This window comes from Falco rusticolus, chromosome 10 (genome assembly GCF_015220075.1).
Source record: "Falco rusticolus isolate bFalRus1 chromosome 10, bFalRus1.pri, whole genome shotgun sequence".
Lineage (NCBI taxonomy): Eukaryota > Metazoa > Chordata > Aves > Falconiformes > Falconidae > Falco > Falco rusticolus.
This window is the reverse complement of record NC_051196.1, coordinates 6,175,012-6,199,124: the sequence shown is the minus strand read 5'-3', so window position 1 is coordinate 6,199,124 and position 24,113 is coordinate 6,175,012. Positions and strand designations below refer to the sequence as shown.

Here is a 24,113-nt window from a genome sequence, read left to right as displayed (position 1 = left end):
TCAGATTTATTTTCCTCAAAATGGTCTTCACATTTGCTATAGTGCACTAAGAAACACCCGATCTGTGAAGACAAATTTTATAAAATGGAAGCAAAAATAGCATTTAAAATGTTTTGTAAATCATGCATATTCTGAGAAAAAACTTAATTCACTGTAAAAACACAGAAACCATAACTTTCTCAAGGATTCATTCATGCAGAACTCTCTCCAAGACTATTCCAGAAATGGATAGTGTTAAATTACTAGATTCAAACAGTTGTGCCTCACTGTTCTCTTCCAGTCATTAATGCACACACAAAAAAGTGCTCCTAGAAAACACCTCTTTCCATCTCTCCTGTGCTCTAATCCCAGGGACAAATACCATCTTCAATATTGTTTATAGCGTTTCTTACAAGAAGACTATCAAGTGGGTGAAGTTGCTTCGTTTTACTAAATTCAACATATCCTAGGAAACAGGAATGCTGCCTCCCACCGATCCCAATATTGTGAGGCCAATAGATATGTACATGTCACATGAAAGAGGAGGTTCAGGCTTTTTTGAATAAAGTAGCAAATACAAAAAGGGAAGGAATAAGCACAGGAAACATAATGCAAACAGCCTTCTGTATCGGGTAAAGCTAGGGACATCAATCACCATCCTTCCCAAAATAGAGTACACTGTACAAAGACAGCATGTGACATCCAAGTCACAATGCCTATAAATATAGATAGTTCCAGTTGTAAACACCACCAATGGAAGCCAGAGAACTAACCTGCAACACAGTAGCTGGTGACCCAGGAGTCACTCTTCTCTAAGACTGCTAGACCAATTCTGACCCTTTCACGATAACATCATTGCTTAAGTTACTTAAAGACTGACCTTTCTTATTTGATCTTCAAAGACCCTGCATGCTGAGAAAGACCATTGCGGGCTATTTCAGTGGGACAACTGCCTGATGTATGCAAGACTATGCTATTCCAGAGATTTATATTTGGAACAGAAACAGAAAACTTAAAACAGACTCTGTATAGTGATAAATGATGCTACTCTGCCTAGCTGTGGCTGCTGAAGAAAAACTAGATAACTAAGCAACAGAAATACATGCAGCGAGGGAGGGTGAGGACAGAACTCTGTGCACCCAAATATCTGGAAATTTAGAAAATGAAGAAAAAAAAAAAAAAAAAACTGCATCATTTTGTTCATTCAAATACACGACAACAAAAGTTAGAATGAAAAGTATTTCCTGATCCTAATTTCTATACAAAAAAAGACACTGCAAAAGCCAGACATAAGCCTAACAAATCGCTTGTATACCTTAAATAAATGTATCTCCATGCAGACACCGGCAAATAGCATACAATCAAATGATTTGCATAGGCAGCTGCGGGGTTTTTTCCAGGTGAGCAGGTCATTTAACTCAGCTCAACTGCTTCATAGACCTTTGAAAATTTGACCTATGTGTTTCATTTATAAACATATCAAATGAACAAGCAGACTTAAATTTTAACCACTGGAATTTGGCTACAAAGCATTCTGCCAAATGCTCCTCTGAGTTTCATGCAACCTCCCTGAAGTCAATGGCTTGTCTGGCTGGAATTCAAGGAAGAATCTGGACCATTATCAATAACTGAAATCATAATAAAGAAACTCCAAAAAAGCAGTTTTACAAATGAAGCACACTGTGCAAGAGTAATTGTGAGCAGGAACAATCCCACTTAGAGAAAAAATTAATGATTCACTGTCTGTTACTTTTGTATTGGCTTCTATTGTTTGCATTAATAGATATGGTTTATAATTATATCTTGATTAACACTATTGTGTTCTAAATATAGAAGGTAAAGCAAGAAAATACCATTTTTATATGTTTCTCTCAGCCAATTATCTTCTCATCTATGCACTTCCCAAACATGAATAGAAACAGTTTGTGTCAGTGGTACAATTTTTTTTCTGCTTTCATCCTTTTTTCTGGCAGTGATTCTCAGCGAACTGCCTTCCCACAACCAAGATGCTAGTCTTTCACTGAGGGGGGAGGGCTGTAGTTGTGCAGACACAGAGGAAGAGTATGTGCTCAGGTTATCCTTAGCAAGAACGCCGCCTTCTCTCTAAAATAAACAACTCCCAGTAACAGTCAGTGCAAAGAGCAGTTCCTCACAGGACCACACCTCACTTTCTTGTAATCAAGATTTTTTTTTCCCTAATGACCTCATTTGTTTATTTTTACTGCACCACTTCATGTCTTTAAGTTAGGCTCTCAGTAATATGAGCAGAAAGTCTGCACAAAAGCCAAAAATATCAGCCAGTTAAATAAATTGATCTCAAATCTAATGGAAATTAAGGAAAATTATATTTGACCTCCCAAAGATGACACAGTTTCAAAAGCAGCTCTTTCAGACCTCAGCATGCCCTGCCAGTTACCTAACTGGAAATTCATTCAGCACTGTGAAAATGAATTTCATTGATTTGGAAATCTACCACCCTGAACACTGAAAAGAAAAAAATTTTTTTTTTTAAGTATGCTTCTTTGACAGATTAAAAATCCTTTCTGGTTGTCCTACTTTGCTTTATTTCCTTCTTGTAATCTGTGTCTCATGCTGCCATGGGCTAGATTGTTGCATTGTTTGTTTTTGTTTTCTTTTTTTCTTTCTGAGATGATTTAAGGCACACAAATGCTAATATGAGTTAAAACCAGGCTATTGGGTTGACAGCGATTTTATCAGCTAGGAGTTACCGGCCTGGAGACTGCAGCCATGCCACTGGCTCACAAGCCCCAAGGAACTAAGTCCCACTGCAGACCGGCCGCTGCCTCTGCTGTGTAACTCTGCACCTTGCTTTCTTCTTCTATAAAATGACACTAATGCCTTTGTCAAGAGGTTTGGATATGGTAAGTATAAAGCACGCCGTAACAGCAACCATCATTTATCTTCTGTGCTTGTGTATGCTGCTCTGTGTTTTTGCCCGTTCATGGAATATGTTACATGCAGGTGCAGTGGCAAAGATTCAGCATTGCATCTTGCTGGAAGTCAACTAGTAGCAGGGAGCAATACTGCAGACGCAAAGACCACTTAAGGAGAGGTTTCTAGGGATGAGACTCAGGAAGTGAGTTGTGGAAACTAGCCGAATGACTGTCAACATGTAAATCTGGTGAGCCTAATCAGGTGATCCCTTTTGTACAGCTAATAGGCTATGCTTCCAGAAAACATAGTTGAATGAGATGAAAATTCTTCCAAGTCTGAGTGAGAATGCTTTGTAGGCAGATGAGAAAAAGGGTAGGAGAAGGAACTCTGTCCATTCATTTTGCAGTGAATATATATACTAAGAAAATAGGAAGAATAACATATATTGAGAAAAACAAACTTTTTCTTCTAATAAATGAAAGCTCATGAAAAAGCTTTTTGTGCCATATAAAAGAATAACAAACATTATCCTGCATTGTTAGAGATCCCCCCTCATTTAATTTTGGTTCACTAACAGCATTCAAGTAGTTACTGTTTAAAGATTAAGTAGTTATATTGTGCAAATAATGGACAAACTTCAATGTTTTCCACACTATGAGAGACAATATGGCTTTAAATAGAATGTGATTTCAAGACATAATTTTGTTGGATTTTGTTCCAGTCAGTTTTAACATGTTCCTGTAAAACTGCATACTATACTTCTGCCATTGACATTACTATAGGATTTCTTAACTGGCTAAAAAATACACATTTTCGTAATTCTACCAAAAAAATATCCAAGATTTTGATCTTGATTCCTCTGAGGGAACCAATTACAGCTTACTTATTAAAAAGGAACATTCTTTCATCTATACGTGTAATAAAAAAAATTGAACTATCTTAAGTTTCCCTGGTGGAAATACAAAAACCTAAGCATCTATTTTCATCAAATAGTGCCATTCTTTCTTTCTTTCTTTTTTTTTTTTTTGCACTAGTGAAGATTTATTAATATGATGTACATGACGCTCTGTTTCCACATATTTGTAGTTGCAATTTAATAAAATTATACCAATGAAGAGAAAACAATCTAAGGTACGTTGTGTACTCCTCAAACATGCCTTATGACCCCTTCTCACAGCACAAAACCCCCCACCTCTTTAATTTGTTGCTTAATCAATAACACTGAATTTCTTCTCACTGAGAAAATCCATTGAAGAATTGATGGGTGGGGAAAAACACTTCAAGTTTTCTACATAGTACTTAATTGTCAAGACAATTCCACTTTTACTAGACTGCCTGTTCAACAAACCTTGGAAATACTGGGAAGTACTGTCTATATATGCAATAAAACTTGCACTTTTTCCAGCAGGTCCCAAATTTCATCCAAAGCTACTCTTTCTCCACAGGAATAGCATGAACAGAAATATTTATTTTTTTATTTCTCTATTTGGAATCAAGGATTTAGAACAGTAATCACACAATTTCCCCCATTTCTAATCTGAAAGCAGTTTCTACACATAGTTTATGCAACTGGGAAGAAACAGTACCAAGTACTAGTAACTCCACGTTTTCAAGATGTTTCTTCCTTTTCCTCTGGTCACAAAGACATATAGCTAATGTCAGTGAACCAATGTAACTAACCTGGTGTTTGTGATAACATCCTTGATACTGCCTATAACTGATTGTGACATACTCTGATTTATTTATTTGGTGGACACATCCATCACCTCAAATATAAACATAAAAAACAGGATGAGTTGACTAGAAAGAAGAAAGAACCCTCTTGTTATGATTGTTAGTTCTTATTTTTTCTGAACTTTAAAAAAATCCTCAATCCTCCTTTTAAAATATATGCAAACATTTAAAATTTGATCTAGTGAGATACCTTTAATTTCTCCAAGGAGATCGCTTGTGTTTAATTTTTCCATCTTCTCCTTCCAGTCTTTAGAAAGTAGCTTTTCCATGCAGGATGAATCTATTAAAAAAGAAAAACAAGGAAAAAGAAAAAAAATATTACCAAATATTACTGAATTTATTCTCACACATCAGGAAAACAGGTGCCATCTTCATTTTAAAACTGTTCTCCCTGTTCTAGGCGGACCATAGTTTCAAAGGCAAATGAACTTGTAGCTAAACAGAGTTCTTATTTAACTGCATTTTAAATCCAAAGTAATTCCACCAAGGTTAATGGAGTTACTATGGATTTAACAAGGGTCTAATTGAAAGGAAAACTTCGTTCAGGATTTATGCATGCTAACTGCCAATTTACATGCATAGATTGCCAATGTATATACAAATTCTGCCTTTTTCATTTGAGAATGATTGTACACTCGAAATTATACATGAAGATTTAGAAGCTTTTTTTGGAAATTTGGCACACAGTGACATCTGCAACCCATTTTTATACCCATGTCAATGCAAAAGTTATTCATATAATGTCTCCATGGAATTCATAAAAGCACTCTACATGTTGGATGTTCACAGTATCAGAAATTTTCTCACTATAAACAACATGCAATGATTAGAAGACAGACTTTCATAATTTGAAGTTCAGAATATGTTTCAAATCTTTGCCCCAACCTGGGAGGCCTTCCACAGGCAAAACTGCCACTGAAGTCATTATTAGGAGAAAGTAGAAGTAGTCTTACTGTTTGCTATGATCAGACCCCAGTTCCAGGAGAAAATTTGATTTTGGAAGTAATAGACTTCAATAGTGTCTAAAGATTTTTTCAGTTCCTAAATTAAGCTAAGTGGCTCTGAAGCCTAAATTATACATAACCTTCCAGATAAATTACAAAAGGCAACTTTTAAGATGGGAATTCTTACAGTTGATGGGTGATCCAGAGTTTTATGACTTTAAGAACGACAATTCAGATTTATAAACAATTATCAAGAAACCTTCTCACACAACTGAATGCTTATTTTCCCTTCCCAGTTAGTAACAATACAATCTCCATCAAACGTCGTGCATTTACTTTTGTTGGTAGACAGAGTCATCAGCAGTGTCTATGCTAAACTCCTTGGAAACCCTTCATCCCAGTTTAGCGAGATATCAAAAACATTATTTAAACACAAATCTGTTCCTGAAATTAATCTTTGCAAATGAATCGTATTTGTTCTAAGACCATGTCCCACTCTGGGTGCTGCTGAGCAGGTTGTTTCCTAGTGCATACGCCGGGAACAGCCAGGCACCTCAGCCGCCAGGAGCTCCCAGAGCCAGCTGCTGTTTGTCTTAGGAGGAGATCAATTTACACAATACTTTCTAAATAACTAATAACGTTCCAAATTTTGACAACTTTTGCACTGATCCCACTCCAGTCACTTCCAAATTAACACCAGAGTGTACATGGTCCAGAATTCAGCCCAACATATCTTCTGCTAAATTAGTGGCAGATTAAGGTCAAATCGTGGCTCAAAGTCTCATGTCAGCAGTCCCATCAGAAGCATTCACACAAGAGAAAACCAAAGCAAAAACTTCAGATTAAAAATGGCAACGCAGACCGCATCAGTGCAATGGGTAACAGTTTGTTCCATCTCAGAGGATTCAAAAAATATTCAGAGGCAGGAAAAACACTCAAACAGGTCACAGAAGGAGGAGTCAAAGATTTTGGGAGAAGTTTAAGGACTAAAAGGGTCACATGGCCAATCATATTTTAGGGTGCATGTAGTCTCAGCCTAAAAATTCACATTAGTATCATTCATTTGAAACAAACAAACAGAATCAAACAAAAAACAAAAAAGAACCCAAACCCAATTGAAAGCAAACCAGAGCGTAACTACTGAAAGATCAAAGATCAGGTTTTAATTGCAACACATTTTCACCGTGCAAGCCTCCGTGGAAAGACAACACGGCTTGTAAATGTTTTTGAAGTAATATTTCAGTAGAAAATTTATTTACTAATTATATCTTTCTATGAAAGAGGCAAAATTAAGGAGCTGTGAGTTGCAATAGACAGTGTTAAAATACTTGTTATATAATAACAATTTACTTTTAACAATAACAGGCACTTATTACTTTTATGAGTTCTGGCCTGATAATAGAAGATTCAAGAAATAACCATCAATTATCAATAGAACATTATAATTTGTCCTTTTTTGTGATATCATCATTAGTTTAAAAAAGATGTTTCTGTGTTTCTCCCCTGCCAAAATTTCAGACCCCTCATCCCTGGAAAAAAACCCAAAAGCTCTAGAGTTTTATTTTGATGCTTGCTATAAGTTATGCATTTTACTGCTTTTTAGCTATTTCCCTCAATTCATACAAAGAAGGAAAACCCTTTAAATTAAAAATAATAATAATAATAATTAGCATATCACAGGATTTGATAAAGTACTTTCCTCAAAAGCATTTGCTTTATTTCTTCTCTTACTGTTCTTAAGAGCACCCATCTTTGTCTGCAGCGTTCCTATATTACATAAGGGAAAAAAAATCATATTTCTAAAGACAGACTGAAAAAGATCTGGAACGCAAAACAGATCTATCTGTGTGCCTTTTTTTTTTTATATATATATATATAATCACATCACTAGTTAAAATTTTTATTTCTATAAATGAGTGAAAAATTCCTTAAGAAACATTTCTTTAAACACCCCTGTCTCAGCCAAACTCTGTGTTACAGATCTGACCACACAATTCATAGCTACTGTATTTTGTCATTGGGAAGCTTACAGAAACATACAATGAGCCTTTTAATAAACTTTTTAATAATGTTGTAGAAATAGCTCTTTTGAAATCCCTGTAAATTTTCAATTAGTAGGTTTAATCTGCATGATTTTTAGAATTGGAAATAATCATATGTGTTAAAGCTCTCCGGAGGTCCTCCACATTAGACATGAAACTAAATATAAAGGCTTATGCTTGAAAGGCATGTCTCCCTTCAAGTTCTGTATTCTGTGTTCACAAACACACATTTTGAAAAGGTTTGTGAATCAGAAAGGGAATTTTTTTCTTCTTTCTGCACTGAAAATTAATTTTTCCATACATATAAAATCTACAAAGATAGCTTCTGACTTCAGTAAAATGCCCTCATCCATATTGATTCATTTTCTGGTTTGATTCATTATAGAAACAAAACATCGACTCAGAATCCAGCACTGAACATTGAAGAAGCCCGAATTCACATCTGCACTGCATCACTCTCGCTGCACTGAGGCTCTGCTTCAGCACCATTCCAAAACCTTGTGGATCACGACATTTTCAAAATTCAGGGGTATTCTTGTTAAAGACAATTATAAAAGAAGCAAAGAAAGAAATTAGCATTTATACATTTTTAGCTCTTCTCACTGACTTTATAAACCACAGTTGGGCTTATGCCGCAAAGTAGCATATTTCGTACTGACACATGTAAGATCAAACTCGTGAAGTTGCACTGGAGCAATTTATTATATTAACACCACCAGCTTCTCATCCTTTATATTCTTCTCTTGTGGACTAGGGAAGATTTTCTTTCAAGGACAGCAAACAGGTTAAGTATAATTAGAATGAGATGACTAAATTAAATCATTGAGTATTATTTAATATCACGGTTTATTACATACTTTGTTAGCAATTTTAATTGTAAACTAAAGGAGTTCAAAGTACTGTGAGAATCTTGTTAGACATGACAGTTTTGCAAAGGTGAATGGAAAAAGGATGTTAAAAGATAAATAAGCAGGAAAAAAAAAAAAAGGCAAGGAAAAAAAGCCTAGGTGTTAGATGAAAAGGATCTCTCCACAATGACAAAGCATCGATGAAAAGAATTAACATTTGTCCATTGGGTAATCAATCAGTCATGGAATGGATGGAATCCAGCTCTTTGTTGCATGACCGGTGATGAAGAACGAGTGTGTTAGCTATCACAGCCAAGCTCTCAAGTTCTTCCGACTGCATGAAAGTCATCTTGTTCCTATCAAGGATAGCTTTTGCCTCGTCTCTTCCTTATTCTTCCTTTTTTTTTTTTTTTTTAATTTTCAGTTTCATAGTCTTCAACAAGTTACCAACTCCAGCTATAGCTTACATGAATACTGTATGACCTTACAGTGGCCTGCATCTATCCTCATTGGTCTGGGGGGGCTGTTCCTTTTTTTTTTCCCCTTTTAATTCATTGAAGTAGCCTCCTATTACTTTCTTTGAAATACAGATATGAAAAAAAAAAAAAAAAGCATTCATGCCATGTGTGTGTTTTTGTTTTTTATGGTAAAGTCATACATAAAAGAAAGCCTAAATGTGAGAGTGCAGCAGCAAAACTTCAAAGCACTGACTGTCAGACATTATTATTTCAAATCAGCTTTGACTTTTTGAGACTTAATAAAACACTATAGTACAGACTGGCATATTTATAACACCTACACCAGTGATCAACCGAACCATCTTATTCTTGCTACTGTGCAGTGCCTCGTTATTTCTTTTATAATAAGCTCCCCTCACAACATGTTGTAACAATACTACAAACTGATAGTTATTAATGATATGAGTTCTAAAACATGACTTGTTTTGCATACAATTCTTTTTGAATGCATACATTACTTTGTGACAGAAGACAAAAGCACATTGATTTATTAATAATGATTGCAAATGCATAGCAAGTTCATAAACAATACAGAAATATAATTCAATCAAAGGTATAGCTGACATACTTCTACATGTATCTGAACTGTTACATCTCAGAGAAAAAGGCACTGGAAAGACAAGGTGGAGGAATTAGAAATCAGGCATACTGTGAGAGAAATTGTTCTAAAACATGATCAGATCCCTCAGGAGGAGGAGGATAAGCTGCATTTTAGAAGAACAGCACTACAGCACTAGTGGCATCTTTGTCTCTATTTCAGGACTATAGTCCATAGTTAAACCCCATTACAATTTAGCAGATATTGCTGAACATAATAAGATCATACTTTTGCATCTCTAACTTTCTGTATTTTCTAAGCTACTCTCATTACATTGATCTGCTTGCAGCTCCACAGGAGAAGAGGTGTCCTCCGGACCAGCCTTTGCCAAACGAGCTCAAACGCTTCATCCAAGTCTACACCATGAGCAAAACAGCACAAGTGGAATTACCCTGTCAACATCTATGAAATATTTGTTAGAGAAAAATGTTACGCAGGTGTTTTGGTTTTTTTCTTTGAGAGTATGTTAAACGAGATTATGAACTTGTGACAGACATTTGTGTGCTCACGAGGCCTGTCACGCTGGATTCCTACTGCAGAAGAGCTGCTTTTTTCCCCCAAAACCACATAAGCTTCAAATAATCATTACAGTGGCAACCACTTGGTTGCCCTGCTCCCTCCTGTAACTTTGCACATCTCACCACATACCTCAGGGCAAATGTGCTTTTTCAAGTGGGTGAAGGACCCAACATCTAAAATAATAACAATCACAGCCCAACCCATCATGCATCTGAAGGAGGAAGGTTTGCTTCAGCGTTCTTCACAGAATACTAAATCTGTTAAGAGTACAAAAAACTAAATAGAATCAGTACTCTACAAATATTCCTGAAAAAAAGTCAAGCATAATTTAGATTACCCAAGTCAGGGTTTGTTTCTTACAGTTGAACTAAAACACCAGATGCATTGGTGCTATTATAAGATCCATTCATTTAAAAAAAGTTAATTATTCAGAAAATTCATTATATTTTTTAAAATCCAGCGATGAGTTTTAATATACCTGTGTTGGGACCTTTGATTAAGTGATCCGTCTCTGAATGCGTAACAGCTTGCTTACATGCCTTTTGTGAGTTCACTGCCCATCAGATTTCCTTGAAGAACCATCTAGCTTAGATCTGTATCATAAAAATATTTCCTAATTTTCGTGCTTTGTGTTCTGTATTTTAAAATTATATGCAAACCTTAACGTGTTGATATCAAAGGGAAAGGCAAAAGGTTAATTTAATTCACTTTGAAAGAACATGATTTTATAATCTTCTAACAATTCAAAATTAAATTAAGGAATTTACATTTACCTTCATGATCTGAAACATAAAACTGTAATTCAACCATGACTATCAGAAACTTAACTGCAGGATGGTACTATCTATTCTTATTTAATCCAAGGGTGTAAAGTTTGTGTAATGTTACTAAAATAGATTCTTTGTTGCCATAGTTACTTTTTTTCTTCTTTCAAACACAAATTATCCTTTTCTGTTTCAATAAACTTTAAATAAAAGAAAAGGAGACAGCAACAATACAAAACTAATCAAAAATCAGCCTGAAGGCTTAACATCCGTAGTTGCAATGTACTGCCACCGTCTCTTGCTCATAAGCAGCTTGGCTTCAATCTTGTCGTCAGTGGAGAGGCAGGTCAGGGGAATCTCATCTCATCCTTCTCAATTTCCATACTGTTCTCATACAGTAATTAATTGCTCTGGTCTAACAGCAAATTAAAATAAGGCATTTCAGACATGTTGTTAGCCAGTGAACTGAGTTCTTTGGCCAACTTTTCAAGATTTTCTTGATTTAATAAGCTTTCCGAAGCCAAGTTCTTGAAAAACAAAAATACAATCACAACACAAAAACGAGCAATAAGACATTTAGAACAGGAAAACCTGCTAATTCCTTTTGCTACGTTTACTGCAATTTTTTTTTTTTTAAATAATCATCACTCCTAAATTCTATATCTTCCTCCTGCCATGAAGGAATCAAGTAATCCTGGCCAGTCGCTTACTCCCTCCTCTCATATTGATGGTTTCTATCCACCTCTTTGTCTGCCTGGGCTATTGAGGCTGTGATGTTCCTGGCACAGACTGCACATCTCACAAGGGTCTGGGGAACACCTAGCACATTTCTGGTCGTGAATTAGAACTTGGTGCCCATTCTCAGTACAACCTGTAGGCAGTAGTGTAAAACCAAACAAAGAGGGGAAAAAAAACACCAAAAAAACAAAGGGCAAAGAAGCTTTCCTAAATACAATTCTATGCAAAAGGCAGTGGGCTCACACTAGATGCTTTCTTGAAAAAGCAATAATGGAAATGCGACTGAGATCTGACTACCCAGCGTTACAGTTTTGTTTAGGACGGGGAACCAAGTAAATCTGCCAACTGCTGTACATTTTTTCACAGTGACAAGATTTCCACAATATGATAAAATTAGAACTGTAAGAGCTTGGAGAGCTCTCTTAACTTTTAATTAAAACTCTCCAAGCTCACTAAAAATAATTAGGCATTAAAATGTTCTGGTTTTCCTCTGAATTCATTTGCACTGCTTGAATGGTCTAGATCTTGCATGAAACAACAGACATTCTAAACAGAAACACTGGAATTTAACTGGGGGTGATTTCCAGACCTGCTTTCTGTGATGTGGCTAGTGGGAAAACACTGTAGAGAGTCTGAAGCTTGTACCAAATCCATCTAAAATGGCTTGTTTCAACAGGAATTCTCTAGTGCAAGAAGCATTTTGAGACACATGCTGCTCAGTGCAAAACTCTAGATAAAAAGGAGTTTGAATTTCATGGAAAGAATAACCCAAGATACAGTTCTGACCTTTATTTTTATTTATTTATTAAAAAGCAGAACCTTTAACCTTGCAAATGTTTTTGTTCTCTTAAAATAACTCATACAATGCTATATGCCACACTATTTTTAGAAAAGCAACAAGAGAAAGCATGCTTTTCCCATACAGCAGGGCACCGATATAAACATCAACACAGATGCTCTGTGAGAGAGAGCTGGACTTCTCAAGCACTTGATCATTAAGGAATGCACCAACTGTTTTAGATAATCTCGTGCCAGCTCCAATTCTGCTCCACACTCCCCTTTGGGAGTGGCAAATCTTGTCCTGCTCCTAATTTTTCATTTTACTCACTCCTCCATTCTTTCTTGTTTTTTTTTCCCAGAACAGAGGGAAAAAGGCATTGTGTGCCAAGCAATGCAAGACGAGAATCACTTCCCCAAACAGAGCAAAACTTTCAGACAATTAACCCTCCCCTCTTCTTTCAGATAAATTACTAAGTATAAAATGCAATCTGTTTCCTTTGTTTACTCAATATGAACAATTTGTAAATGACTCAAGGATAAAATTCAGAAAATGTTGTGCTAAATTAGAACCATTATAAACATGCTAATGACTGCTCAACTAAAACATGCAGGATCAGTGTGAAGAAATATATTTAGTTCCTGTGAAATACAGTTGTATTGCCTCAGAACTATTTGGTCACTTAATTGTATATGATTACTTCAGGAAAATGTTAATTTCATGAACACTGCACTAGACGATACACTATGTATGTCAAATGGAGCTTTCTCAAATGTCAGTGTAATTGCTTGGATGCAATGTTTTGGCATATTAGTAGAAGAGAAATATCTTTAAAGTCTTTCAGAATTACACATACATTTCATTCCTCCACTTAAAGTTTCCCTTCCATTATAAGCTATATTTTACTGTTAGATTGGCTGCATTCATTGAAGTACACATCATTGCCTTATTTGCATTACAATGATAGCATACTGTATATTATATGTAATCACCTATTCCCTAAGTATGTGCACCTCTATTTACTTCCCAAGTGAACATATAATATTGGCAAGAGAGAGTCTCAGGCTTTACACAACAGCAATCAGGGATAATCAGGAAAAGGGGAGCATAATTTGCTTGCAATTCCTGGCCAAAAGATTACATAAACTGATATAATAAAAAAGAATGATACACTTATTTTCCTCTCTCTTATTGCATATGTATTAGCAAAGTAATGAAATCAATAGGATTTGCAATATTTGTTATTTTGCAAAAAGCAAAGTTCTGCTAATGGAATCAGGTCTCAAAATCTTCAGTATTTTCCTTTGCCTCCACATCTTCACATCTTACTGTATTGACCAGCTCTAGAAGATCATTTTTACTCAGAGTGGAAAAGAAGAACGGATTGAACCACTATCTTAGCTAGAACTCGTCAGCATAGCTCCATCAAAGCCTACTTCGCCTTAAATAGATTTAAAATTTCCACCAATATTTGGCTTAATTATCCTTTCTCTTAATCTCATACCTCCAATTCCTGTTACAGTCCTTTTACAACCCTAAACAATTCACTTTCATCTTTGGTATCCACTCTTCTCACACACTTCCAAGCTGAAGTGACTTTCTTCTCGTTATTACTCAAAAAAAAAAAAAACCAAAAAACAAACTATTGGGAATTTAATCGTTAAATCTTTCTTTCTTAAACTGCTCTGGAACAAATCATGTATCGTATGGCCTCTGGACATGTAATGTCTTTCTTTTACAAACAAATTTCCCTCGTAGCTCAAGAAGTTGCAGATTGCATGTCAGTCTGTGTTCAGCTACATACTAAACCCAGCCACTGGACTCATCCTACCAAAGACATTTAGTAAGATTTTCTTTCCTTTTAACATTGCAACTGTCACAGATTCTTATACCAAGCTGAAACAAGCAGAAGTTCCCATCTCAAATCAAGAAATCACCTGGTAGCACAAATAGACTTACACATTATTGCGTCTTATCAAGTGCAATGCCAATTAAACATTATCTTTTAACAAAGTAGAAATTCTGTAAATTTACTATGAAAAGATTACTCAAAGTTTAGTGGAGTAGAATCATCTTAAACAAAAGGTAACACAAAAATACAGCTGTGTGTAACCTCCTTCACACCAGGTTAGTTTCATGGAGTTGGGGGAGTGGGAGTGAAGGGGCTTCCTGAAAAGCAAGAAAAATCAGTTTCTATTAAACTGATTAATGTTCCCCGGAAAATTTGTGACACCAGATGATTTATGAACAAAACATGGATGATTCAAAAGACCTCTATTTTGTTCCCCCAAATCATGTTCTATTCATTACCCTAATAATGCAGTAATAAACATCTGTTTAATGATTTGAAGGCTTCTTAATATTGTGTATAAAAATCTTAACTCAGCTCTTACATAAAATATTCTGAAATTAAAACAATTGTATAACAAAAAGAATTTTTCACGAGAAATCCTTAAGCATTTTTGTATGTAAAAGTATAATACAAAGACAGCAAAATAATATGCTCTTGATTTGAAATGACTTCAAACAAGGATGCAAAGGAATGAAAACAATAGCTAGAATCTCCTCTCTATTTACCATTTCTGAAGGTCTCTATGGCACATGATGTAGTCTTTTCCAGGACGCTAAAATACACTGACAAAATCAGCTCTAGAGCCACTTTTATACTAATAAAATTCTGACTTAAACTATCATATTCTATAGAAACAGAAACATAGAGCAAGCAAGACTTTCCTGAGCTAATTTCAAGATACAGAGCTTTGAAAGGTTCACAGACCTCACAAGCACCAATCTAATTGCCATGGTTATATACTTCAGGAATAATAGCTGGTTTGTTACAAATCTGTGAAAAGATTTATGAGAAGAATACACTAATATCTTCAAGAACAATATCATAACATTTTCATTTCCCTATATATAGAGAGCTGAAAATAAGCCATCGGGGTTTTTTTCTCCTGTAAAAGACCATTATAATTTTGTGAAGTCAAGGACTGGAAAGAGACAGAAATGCTAGCATTAAAGCTGTCGAGGAAATCCTAATTCAGCCCCTGTGTGAACATGCTGATACATTCTTTAAATAAATAATAAACCAACTTTACAATAAAAACAAAAAATGTATGCCATTTTGGTACAGGATTCTTGCTGCATTCAGGCCAACGTGGGACAACCCCAGACAAAAGCATGAAGATGAACTGCAGAGCAAACGAGGCTGGTGCCTGCACAATCACTGGCCACATTTCATCACGGAAGTTCAAAGAAATTACATGAATAAGGGAGGGAGCTGCAAAAGGAGCCACCATGGGCTGCCGTTTCATTTTCTGGGAGCTCAATTTACAAAACTTGGGGTTTTATTTGAGGAATTGCTGAACATTCACAGCTGCAGCTGTGTCAATGTAAAGTCAACGTAAAGACTGAGGCTATAATATATATAGCTATATATAAACTGCTGCACAGAGTTGGGTCCTCTGGAAAAGAATCAGGACCTAAACACCTCAAGCTGAACAACCAATAAATCAATGATGTTTTCAAACTCACACTCCTAGTCCCACACCTGTGAAGTTGGTATACTGACTACTCTTTTTTTCCCCCTTTACAAAGACCAAGAAGGTAATTCGTTTGTAGCACCTTTACAGACTATGCTGAAAAAACCCAGCCAGTTTTGTAATATTCATGTCTTCAGAGCTCAGCTTGAATAATAAGTAATTAATAGACACTAAGGCTTCATTTTGACCAGTAAGGATATAACAAGGCACTGGATAGTTTCATATTCATGAAGGATCATCCTGTTAGTGAACTGGATGAATCAGAATTCTTTTTGAGGAAAAATATTGTTTAATCATGTAAGTAAATGTATCTACATGGAAACAAAAATCATTTTCATTTTAAAATGTATTCAGTTCTGTTGGGTAACTGAAGAAAGCTTTCACCAGTTATGCAGACATTCTGCAAAACTGAGAGTGTTAAACCTGTGCTTATACACAGCTCAGACTTGTATAAATTAGATTTAGTAGCCAGATTTGGAAACACTGGCAATTTCAAGGGTACTTACTGGTCATGGCAAATGAAAGACAGGGTGAACAGGTAATGGACTTTGGTTTCTCTGCATTGGATTTCACCACCTAAGAGCACTGACGATAATAAAAGAGTGCATGTTGCACCCCATCCTGGTGTGGCAAAGCAGCCAGAGCCCCCTTTCACACTCCTCAGAGCAAACCTTGACATTCCCCATGAACAGTCTGACAGACGTGTACAGATTCCTCTGCCTGCTTAGAGCAAGTGCTGTCACAGTGCGATGAGCTACTTGATCCTATGTTTCTCAGCAGAAAGTAATTTTTGCCCCCAAAGCTGTTGCACACATTCATCACCATATACATCTTCCCAAAATACGTAGCATAGAAATACAATATATATCAGAGCCAAGAAAATGGCAGTCACATGGAAACATCTCAGAGGAGTTTTAATAATACTCGGAGAATTCTCATCCCCAGATCTGCTACCCAGAGAGGTAAATACATGTTCAGTACAATTAAATCTTCATAGTTACAGAGAAGGGAAACCACAGGAAGCTCATGCTACCTGTTTCATGTTATTATTTCCTATTCTGCTAATAAACATCCTTCCTTTTCCAGAGTTCCCCTCACTACTAGCAAGAAATAGGCAATGGAGCTCTAGAGAATTACGCCACAACCTTCGCTGAGAGTTATATTGCAGGTAACAAAGATAATTAACACAATTTCTGTCTTAAACAGTTAGTCGTCTTGCTTTTGTTGATTTAATCCAGACTCTATAGTTCTAACAGTTCAAATTAATGAGCTGAATTGTAGTTGCACAACTCCCCAGAAAATTAAGCACACATGAAGTTTTACACTGCTACTTTGAAATTGTAGCTTAATGCTGGTTTATGATATACTCTTTACACAAATGCAAAAGAATCTAACTAAGACTCCATTGTTTTGAACAATTTTTCTCGTATTTAGGGCAAATAGAAAATTTCATGTTATCAAAACAACCCCGACACAAAAGATTATTCAATTAGGAGTTCTGATTTATGATCTTAGAAGTACCCATTCCAAAGAACAGGACAGGTAGAAAATAACTTTGTTAGAATGCCAAATGCCATAGTATATTGGAAAATTATTGTATTGCCTTATTCATTTAAATATATTACCAAATTCAGTGCATGAGTAACAGGTGAAGTTTTGATTCCTATTGCATTCAATAGATCACAGTCTATTGAGTCTAACTATCAATGCACTTCAGGCAACTTGCGCTCTAGGAATAATAAAATGCACCAGATCCATATATTTCTGAATTGGAAGTTTTACTTCCTGACTTTTAGAGTGCCTTTAGCCAGCCCATGGCATGATTTCAAAGGCTAGATCCTTTATGTACAAGCTTGTATGTATGGACTTCATACAAAAAAAGTAGTGTGGCCACAATGATTCGAACATGCAATGCAAAGGCTTGTTACTATCAAGCCAAAGGCAGAAGTCTGGTCTACTGCCAGGTTCTCCATGTGCTCATGGTTTGGTCCATCTAATTTGTGTTTACATACATTAAAGCTGAGATTAATCCCTTACCCTTTGTTTGCATTTTCATTGTCTTTACTCCACATGAGAACTATCTTACTGAGGTTTTTATCTTGACTTTACCCACTAAATTCATTGTATTTAGACGACCATACAATCTTTTTTTTGTCAACAAATGACTTCTCTAATCTCTGGGCTGCAAAACTGCCTAAAACCTACTCCCACGTTTGCACTCACACTATTAATATAATCATGAGCACTAGGAAGGCAGAGTCTAAACCATTGCGAGTTACATGTCTCTGGTTCCTCAAGCTTTTTTTAAACACCTATTTATGGGCAAGGTATAATTTACACCACCTTATGTATGGCTGGGCAGGTGGTACACTGTGACTGCTGCTCCTTATATCAAATGTGCTAGCGTCATTGTCAGTGGTGCCCACTTTTCCCCACCGATCACATTTTCACCTGTTCTTTCTTAGATCTGACCAAGAGCTCTCTGGCAAAAGGACTGTTGTTTGCTTTTACTACTGCTATATGTACAGCACGTAAAGGCACCTGGAAAAAATTGTGAAGAATTGATCTTAATTACTTCTAGGAAACTCAGAGACCCTTCAGAACTCAGTGGCCTGAGCTCCACAGAAAAAAATCCTCTATTTTTGTTCCTTTTTCCTTTCAAAGCTATATATGTCATATAACTATCTCAACTGGAACGACCACCAGTGCTCAGCCTAAGCCAGTAGTCACCGAGCACTGTACCTCTACCTGTGCAAAGGCAGGGGGGTAGTATGCCCAGGCATGGCTTTTCCCAAGGCAAAGTGGTTGCCGCAGGTCCCAGAGATGCTGGTATACTCCATGAACACCGAAATCACATGGAATTTTTTTTAATTCCATAGTGAGATTGCTCCAGTTTCTCAAATTCAAAAAGTTTCCAATTTTAGGCAAGTAAGAAGAACTGTGATAATAGCTTGCGTTTAGGAACAACAGTTCCTTTCAGTGAACGATCCCGCATCCAGATATTGTCAGGAATTGCCCCAAAGCTTTTTAGGTGACAGGAAATAAACTATTTCCTTCTTCGGCAAAATGCAACTTCCTCATGAGTTTATTAGCTTATAAACAGTGGTGTAAATGTGAACTTTGATACAAAGGCAGTAACATCTCCCTTCTTCTGAAAACTATTAACTGGACCTACTCAGCATCTAAGACTACAGGCAATTAGTCCCAGAACTATGGCTAAAGAATTTAAATCGCCACAGTCCATTGCTTTTTTGCAGTTATTTACAAAATAAGTATAAAAAATGCCCATTCATTTTGATTGCATCTTTTTGCACTAATGAAACAATTTCAAAAGATGGGTAATGACAGAGATCTAAGCCCTTATATAATACTTATACCGTATTAAACTGTTGACCAGAGAATAAGAACAAGCATTGACAACAAATGTATAGGAAAACCATGATAAACTGTTTACTGCAAAGTCATGCAGGAATTACAGGAACTGGATCAGACTGCTTAACAACAACTTTCTAACAGTGGAAACTTTTGCAAAGACTAGACTGAAAATGTGAATAACATGAGCACGTTCCACCTATACTGAAGACTGCACTCAAGCAAAAACACTTTTTACCTTTGAAGAAGCTTGTATGAGTCACATCGAGGACCTTTGGTCCACAAAAAGGGCCAGAAGTTTGGCCAAACAGAAAACCACACAAAACCCACTTGTAAACCACTAATTTTGCATCCAAAAAAGATGTTACCTACACGGTCAGATACACATGTTCTTATTTTTGTTAAAATAAAAATTTAGATTTTTTTTTTTAAATGCTACTTTTACAGTCTCCTGTTCCTTGCTTAGATGGCACATCCAAATCCTAAGGCCCAAGTTCTCTTCTTTCCCGGGTTTTCCAGTTTCAGCTCACAGTATCATAGCTCTAACACACAAAGTTATCCGTAACAGCTTCTCAAAATTAGACAATTCATATCAGCTACTAGATGCAGTCCATACGCTGGGAAAACAATCCTGAGTCAGCCAACACCAGCCATGTTCTGCAACAACGTGCCAGGGCCGAGGTGCCAGGTGCCCTCCTGTACTGGGCCTCCTCTACATCTTGCTGCTAAGAGGCTGTGACTCTGACAGCACTGTATTGTAAAAATCTGGATTAAATCTAGCAAAGAAAGGGGTCATTTATAAGTCATCTGTGGGTACATTCTGTCTTTGGTGTGTGGCTGAAACTCCCATTAACACTAACATGAGCGACGCAGGCCTACTGATGGGTGAATTATACCCCTGACAGAAAAGTGGTTTTTTACTTGATGGATTTCCTTTGATGAACTTGTTGGCTACTGCACAGTCATGTGTATATATTTAAGTATTTCTCTGTGTGTATGCATTTGTGTATCTCTGCAGTGATGATGTCAATTTGACTAAAAACGCAGATAAAGCATTTCTTAAGCCAAAATGGTCCAAAGCTAATTTCCCCCATATAAACTTCGGTTTGGCCCTTATTTATTAAAACCAGAAAAAGTTTGACAGAAAAGGGGATCCAAATTGGTTATCCCAACAAGAAATAGAAGTTAGGGCCTTTCTTAAGACTTACTTTATAGGAACCGTATGCACAACTTTCACTTTCTAGAAAGTGGTTTTCTCTTGAACACACATCAGAACCATTCATCATCATATAATTGCAAGTTGTCAGTCAGAGCCGCACCCTTCGTGCAGTGGCAGTCCGCCAGCACATCTGTCAGAAGCACTCACAAGCTTCCGTGTATTATTGTAATCCCCTACAAAAGGAACAAGCCCATTCATCCAGTCCACATTTTCCAAATCGAATGACGACTGTAAACCCCGAGCCGCCTGGAAAAATAATAGCACTTACCCTAAAACTGCCACACTTGTCAGGTGACCACAGGCTAAACGCCAGAGAGCAAATATGAAATAATTCTAATCCCCACATGGAACACGTGGGTCTTAGGGAACTGGGTTCTTCGTGCATGAAAGAGGGAGGCTGGGTTCTGTGCATACAGCAAGGTGCTCTCCAGCGGGGAAGTGGGCTGCAGGGATAAATTGTTGTACCCATTCTGCAAACACTCCCTTCTTGCACTTTAGACTTGATTAGGAAAAATCTCTCTTTCTCCCTTAATGATTTTCTTTTTGGCTTCTTCTCTTCCCTTTCTCCTCTACCTAGATTCACCTAGTCTTTATGTTAACACATACTCTTTTCTCTTTTGCCTCTTTTCTTCTGAACCTCTTGAAAGACGCATTTTGCTCAGGCGGGCTCCGCAGGTAGCGCCTCGGGGCCAGCCTGGATTTTGTGAGCCTGAGGGCTTGGGCCAATGAGCCCAAAGCAGGCAAGATTCCCTTCTCAGAAATTACTTTAAGGACTTTCATGGAGAATTAAATAGCTTTCAAGGAATTAAATAATGCTTGACACAGGGCTTCAGAGGCTTATTTGCAGAGTATATGTGTATGAGAGCCATGAATACTTTGGAGAATGAAGTAACATAGTAAGCTTTACCTCTCCACTTCCATAACTCTCTTGCATTCTGTCTATGGAAAAGTATGACAGTTCCATGTTGAGAAACACTGAGTGAAACACATGCCATTGCCCTTCAACATCGCCACACGAACCCAGAAAGACTTCAAAGCAGCTTCGCTTCAGCAGGTGAGGCTGTGGATGGAGCCTAATGCTTCCCTCTAAGCAGCCAGATCTTTACATAAGCTTAGATGCTGAGGTGAAGCCATGACCCCTCTCCCACCCCCCTTCCAGTAACTTGCCCCCAGGAACTTTACAGGAGCAGACGCAGACAGTCAGCACGCACACCCAACCCTAATGACTGGGCTGGTAAAGGCTTTGTGCGCTCCACACTGCTACTGGGCATTTTTATCAGCCCTTGATGATAAATGAATGAATATTATATATACAGACATATACAAACATATATTTCTGAAATACTTTGAAAGATGGATGATCAGTGACCTGCTAAAAAATTTATTTCCAAGAGCAAATAGAGAAAGCATTACTCTTGAGTGATACAGCCAGAAGTATATTATACCATCTCAGGGCACAAAGGAAGATAAATACTGTAACAAATCAGCTCTCAGCTGTGCTGCACACCTATATTCACACAATGTTGCTGTTCAAACTAGTGTTAAGGAAAATCTAACAATTCTCAGACTATCTCAGGAAAAGTCTCTCAGTAATGTAACACTACCAACGCAAGCCTGAAGAAGCTGCAGAAGCTGCTCTGCTTACTCCTGGATGATCACACAGACCAGCCTAGCTGGTCCACCCCATCAGAATGAAGCTGGAATACAGGACTATCAGTTTATCATCACACTCCTGAAAAACACGCTGGTTTTCAAACACCATTGGGGGAGAAATCAACCCCTCAGTCCTTTCATGACTCAATTTCTCAGATAGAAAGATGATCTTTCTACCTCATGCAACTACTGAACAATTTAATCCTTTTGCAAATTGGTAATACCAACAGCTTTAAGCACAACAGTATCATTTTTTTCAATTACACTATCTTAATTCTTACATATTTTCTAAGTTTACTTGACAACATTCATTTTTTCACAACTACACCATATTCAGTAACTCTTAATTTTTTACATGAATGAAGACCAAATTTCACCAAATCTAAATAAAATTAAACTGGGGCTTGAGACATCATGAGGTAATAATATCTGCTTTAAACAGGGTAAATCAAGATAAATGAATGCCTTTTGTTTTATATGTATATATATATGATATTAAATAGACACAGATATAAGTACAACATATGGTCAACAAGAAATAAATAAAACTGAAAACACTTTACAACTGCATGGCAAGTATCCAAACTAAATTTCAGGTAGCAGATGGCATGAATAGGATACATGTGAGAAACAGGCAATTTCAATTATCTCTGAATAGTTCATAAACAGGAAAATTTGGCAAACCACAATCTTAAAAAATGGACTTGAAAAATAACATCATGTAATAGAGATAACTGAATTGAAAACATAACAATGCAAAGTTATTAAGCTCATCCTGACCATAATTTCATAATGAGTATTAAATGATTACATGTGACAGAAAAGAGCTGCCCCAAATACTCATGCCTGGAAAATGTAATAATTAATTATTCCAAGTAAGGCTCAGAATTTCATTTTTGTTATTATCACTACCCAAAACTGGTCAAATGATCTTGCTCACCAAGTCCCTTCTTAGCCTTTGTGCAATCTACATACAAAAAAAAAAAAAGAAAGAAAGAAAGTAGAATCTGGACCTGGTCATTTCCTCAAGCAGTTATTCAGATAAACTTCAATGGGGCTTATTCGGCAGAAGTCAGATTTGCCCACAGATGTCATGCAAAAATCATATTGTTTTGAGCCATACAGTGAAATAAGGTGCAAAAAGAAACTATGTTTAAAATCTTTTCTGAGTCACACCAAATGAGAATCTGGCCTCACGAAAGAGTTTGCTCTCCTTTTAACTTACCTTTTGGAAAAATCAAATTTATGAGGTGGATCTCTGAAATTTCCACATTTGTAAGTAGGACAGAGGCTAATTTCCTAAACATTTCATTGAGATGCTTACAAATGCTGTGTAGAGTCAGCCAGGCAAATCACCCAGGAATCAATTCATCAGACATCGCGCTATTGCTTTTACACTCCCCTCCCTAATTCTCCTTCCCACATAAGAAATGTCAGACAAAGATCTATTAGCTCAAATCCCTGAAGTTATTCAGATATCTAAATACGATTTAAGTGTCTAATTGTCATTTGTGTAATTGGAAGTTAGATAGCTAAACAACAGTTTGGGTGTCTGTATTCCGCTGAGATGTAAGCTTTACTATTAATGAAACTCTCAGCATTATCCCTATGAAAAAATGGTAAAAGAGCTCTCAACCATTGCATTTTTAAGCTAGATTAAAGACAAAATTAAATAAAAGGCAAAATAGAAAAAAAAATCTTGCCTGCAAAAATACAGGCAGAATACAGTGTAATTTTCACTGAAATACATATAGATTTTTATTTATCAGATTTGCTGTTAGCAGACAAGATAGCTCCTCCAAATATCAGAAAAGAAAGGAAGAGTTTATTGACCACTGTGATTCCAGAAACATTTAGTAAGAATTGGAGAAGCTTTTATCCAGTTCAAATGATAAGTATTTCTCTTTTTTCATGCTAATAAAGGGAATTTGATCCCTGCTAAAACGGAAGGTTGTTCAGAAGGCTTTATC

At 36.6% G+C, this 24,113-nt stretch overlaps 1 protein-coding gene across 9 annotated transcripts in view; it reads right to left on the bottom strand.

Moving 5' to 3' along the window:
- SOX6 (SRY-box transcription factor 6) overlaps positions 1–24,113 on the bottom strand; it is a 372,748-nt gene that overhangs the window by 168,520 nt on the left and 180,115 nt on the right. For 8 of the 9 annotated variants that reach the window (XM_037401650.1, XM_037401652.1, XM_037401645.1 and 5 more), the window contains one exon: positions 4,799–4,888. The exons of the other annotated variant lie outside the window; for it this stretch is intronic. In XM_037401650.1, coding sequence (XP_037257547.1) covers positions 4,799–4,888 — 90 coding nt within the window. The remainder of the gene's footprint in view (positions 1–4,798; positions 4,889–24,113) is intronic. 9 annotated transcript variants of the gene reach the window in all.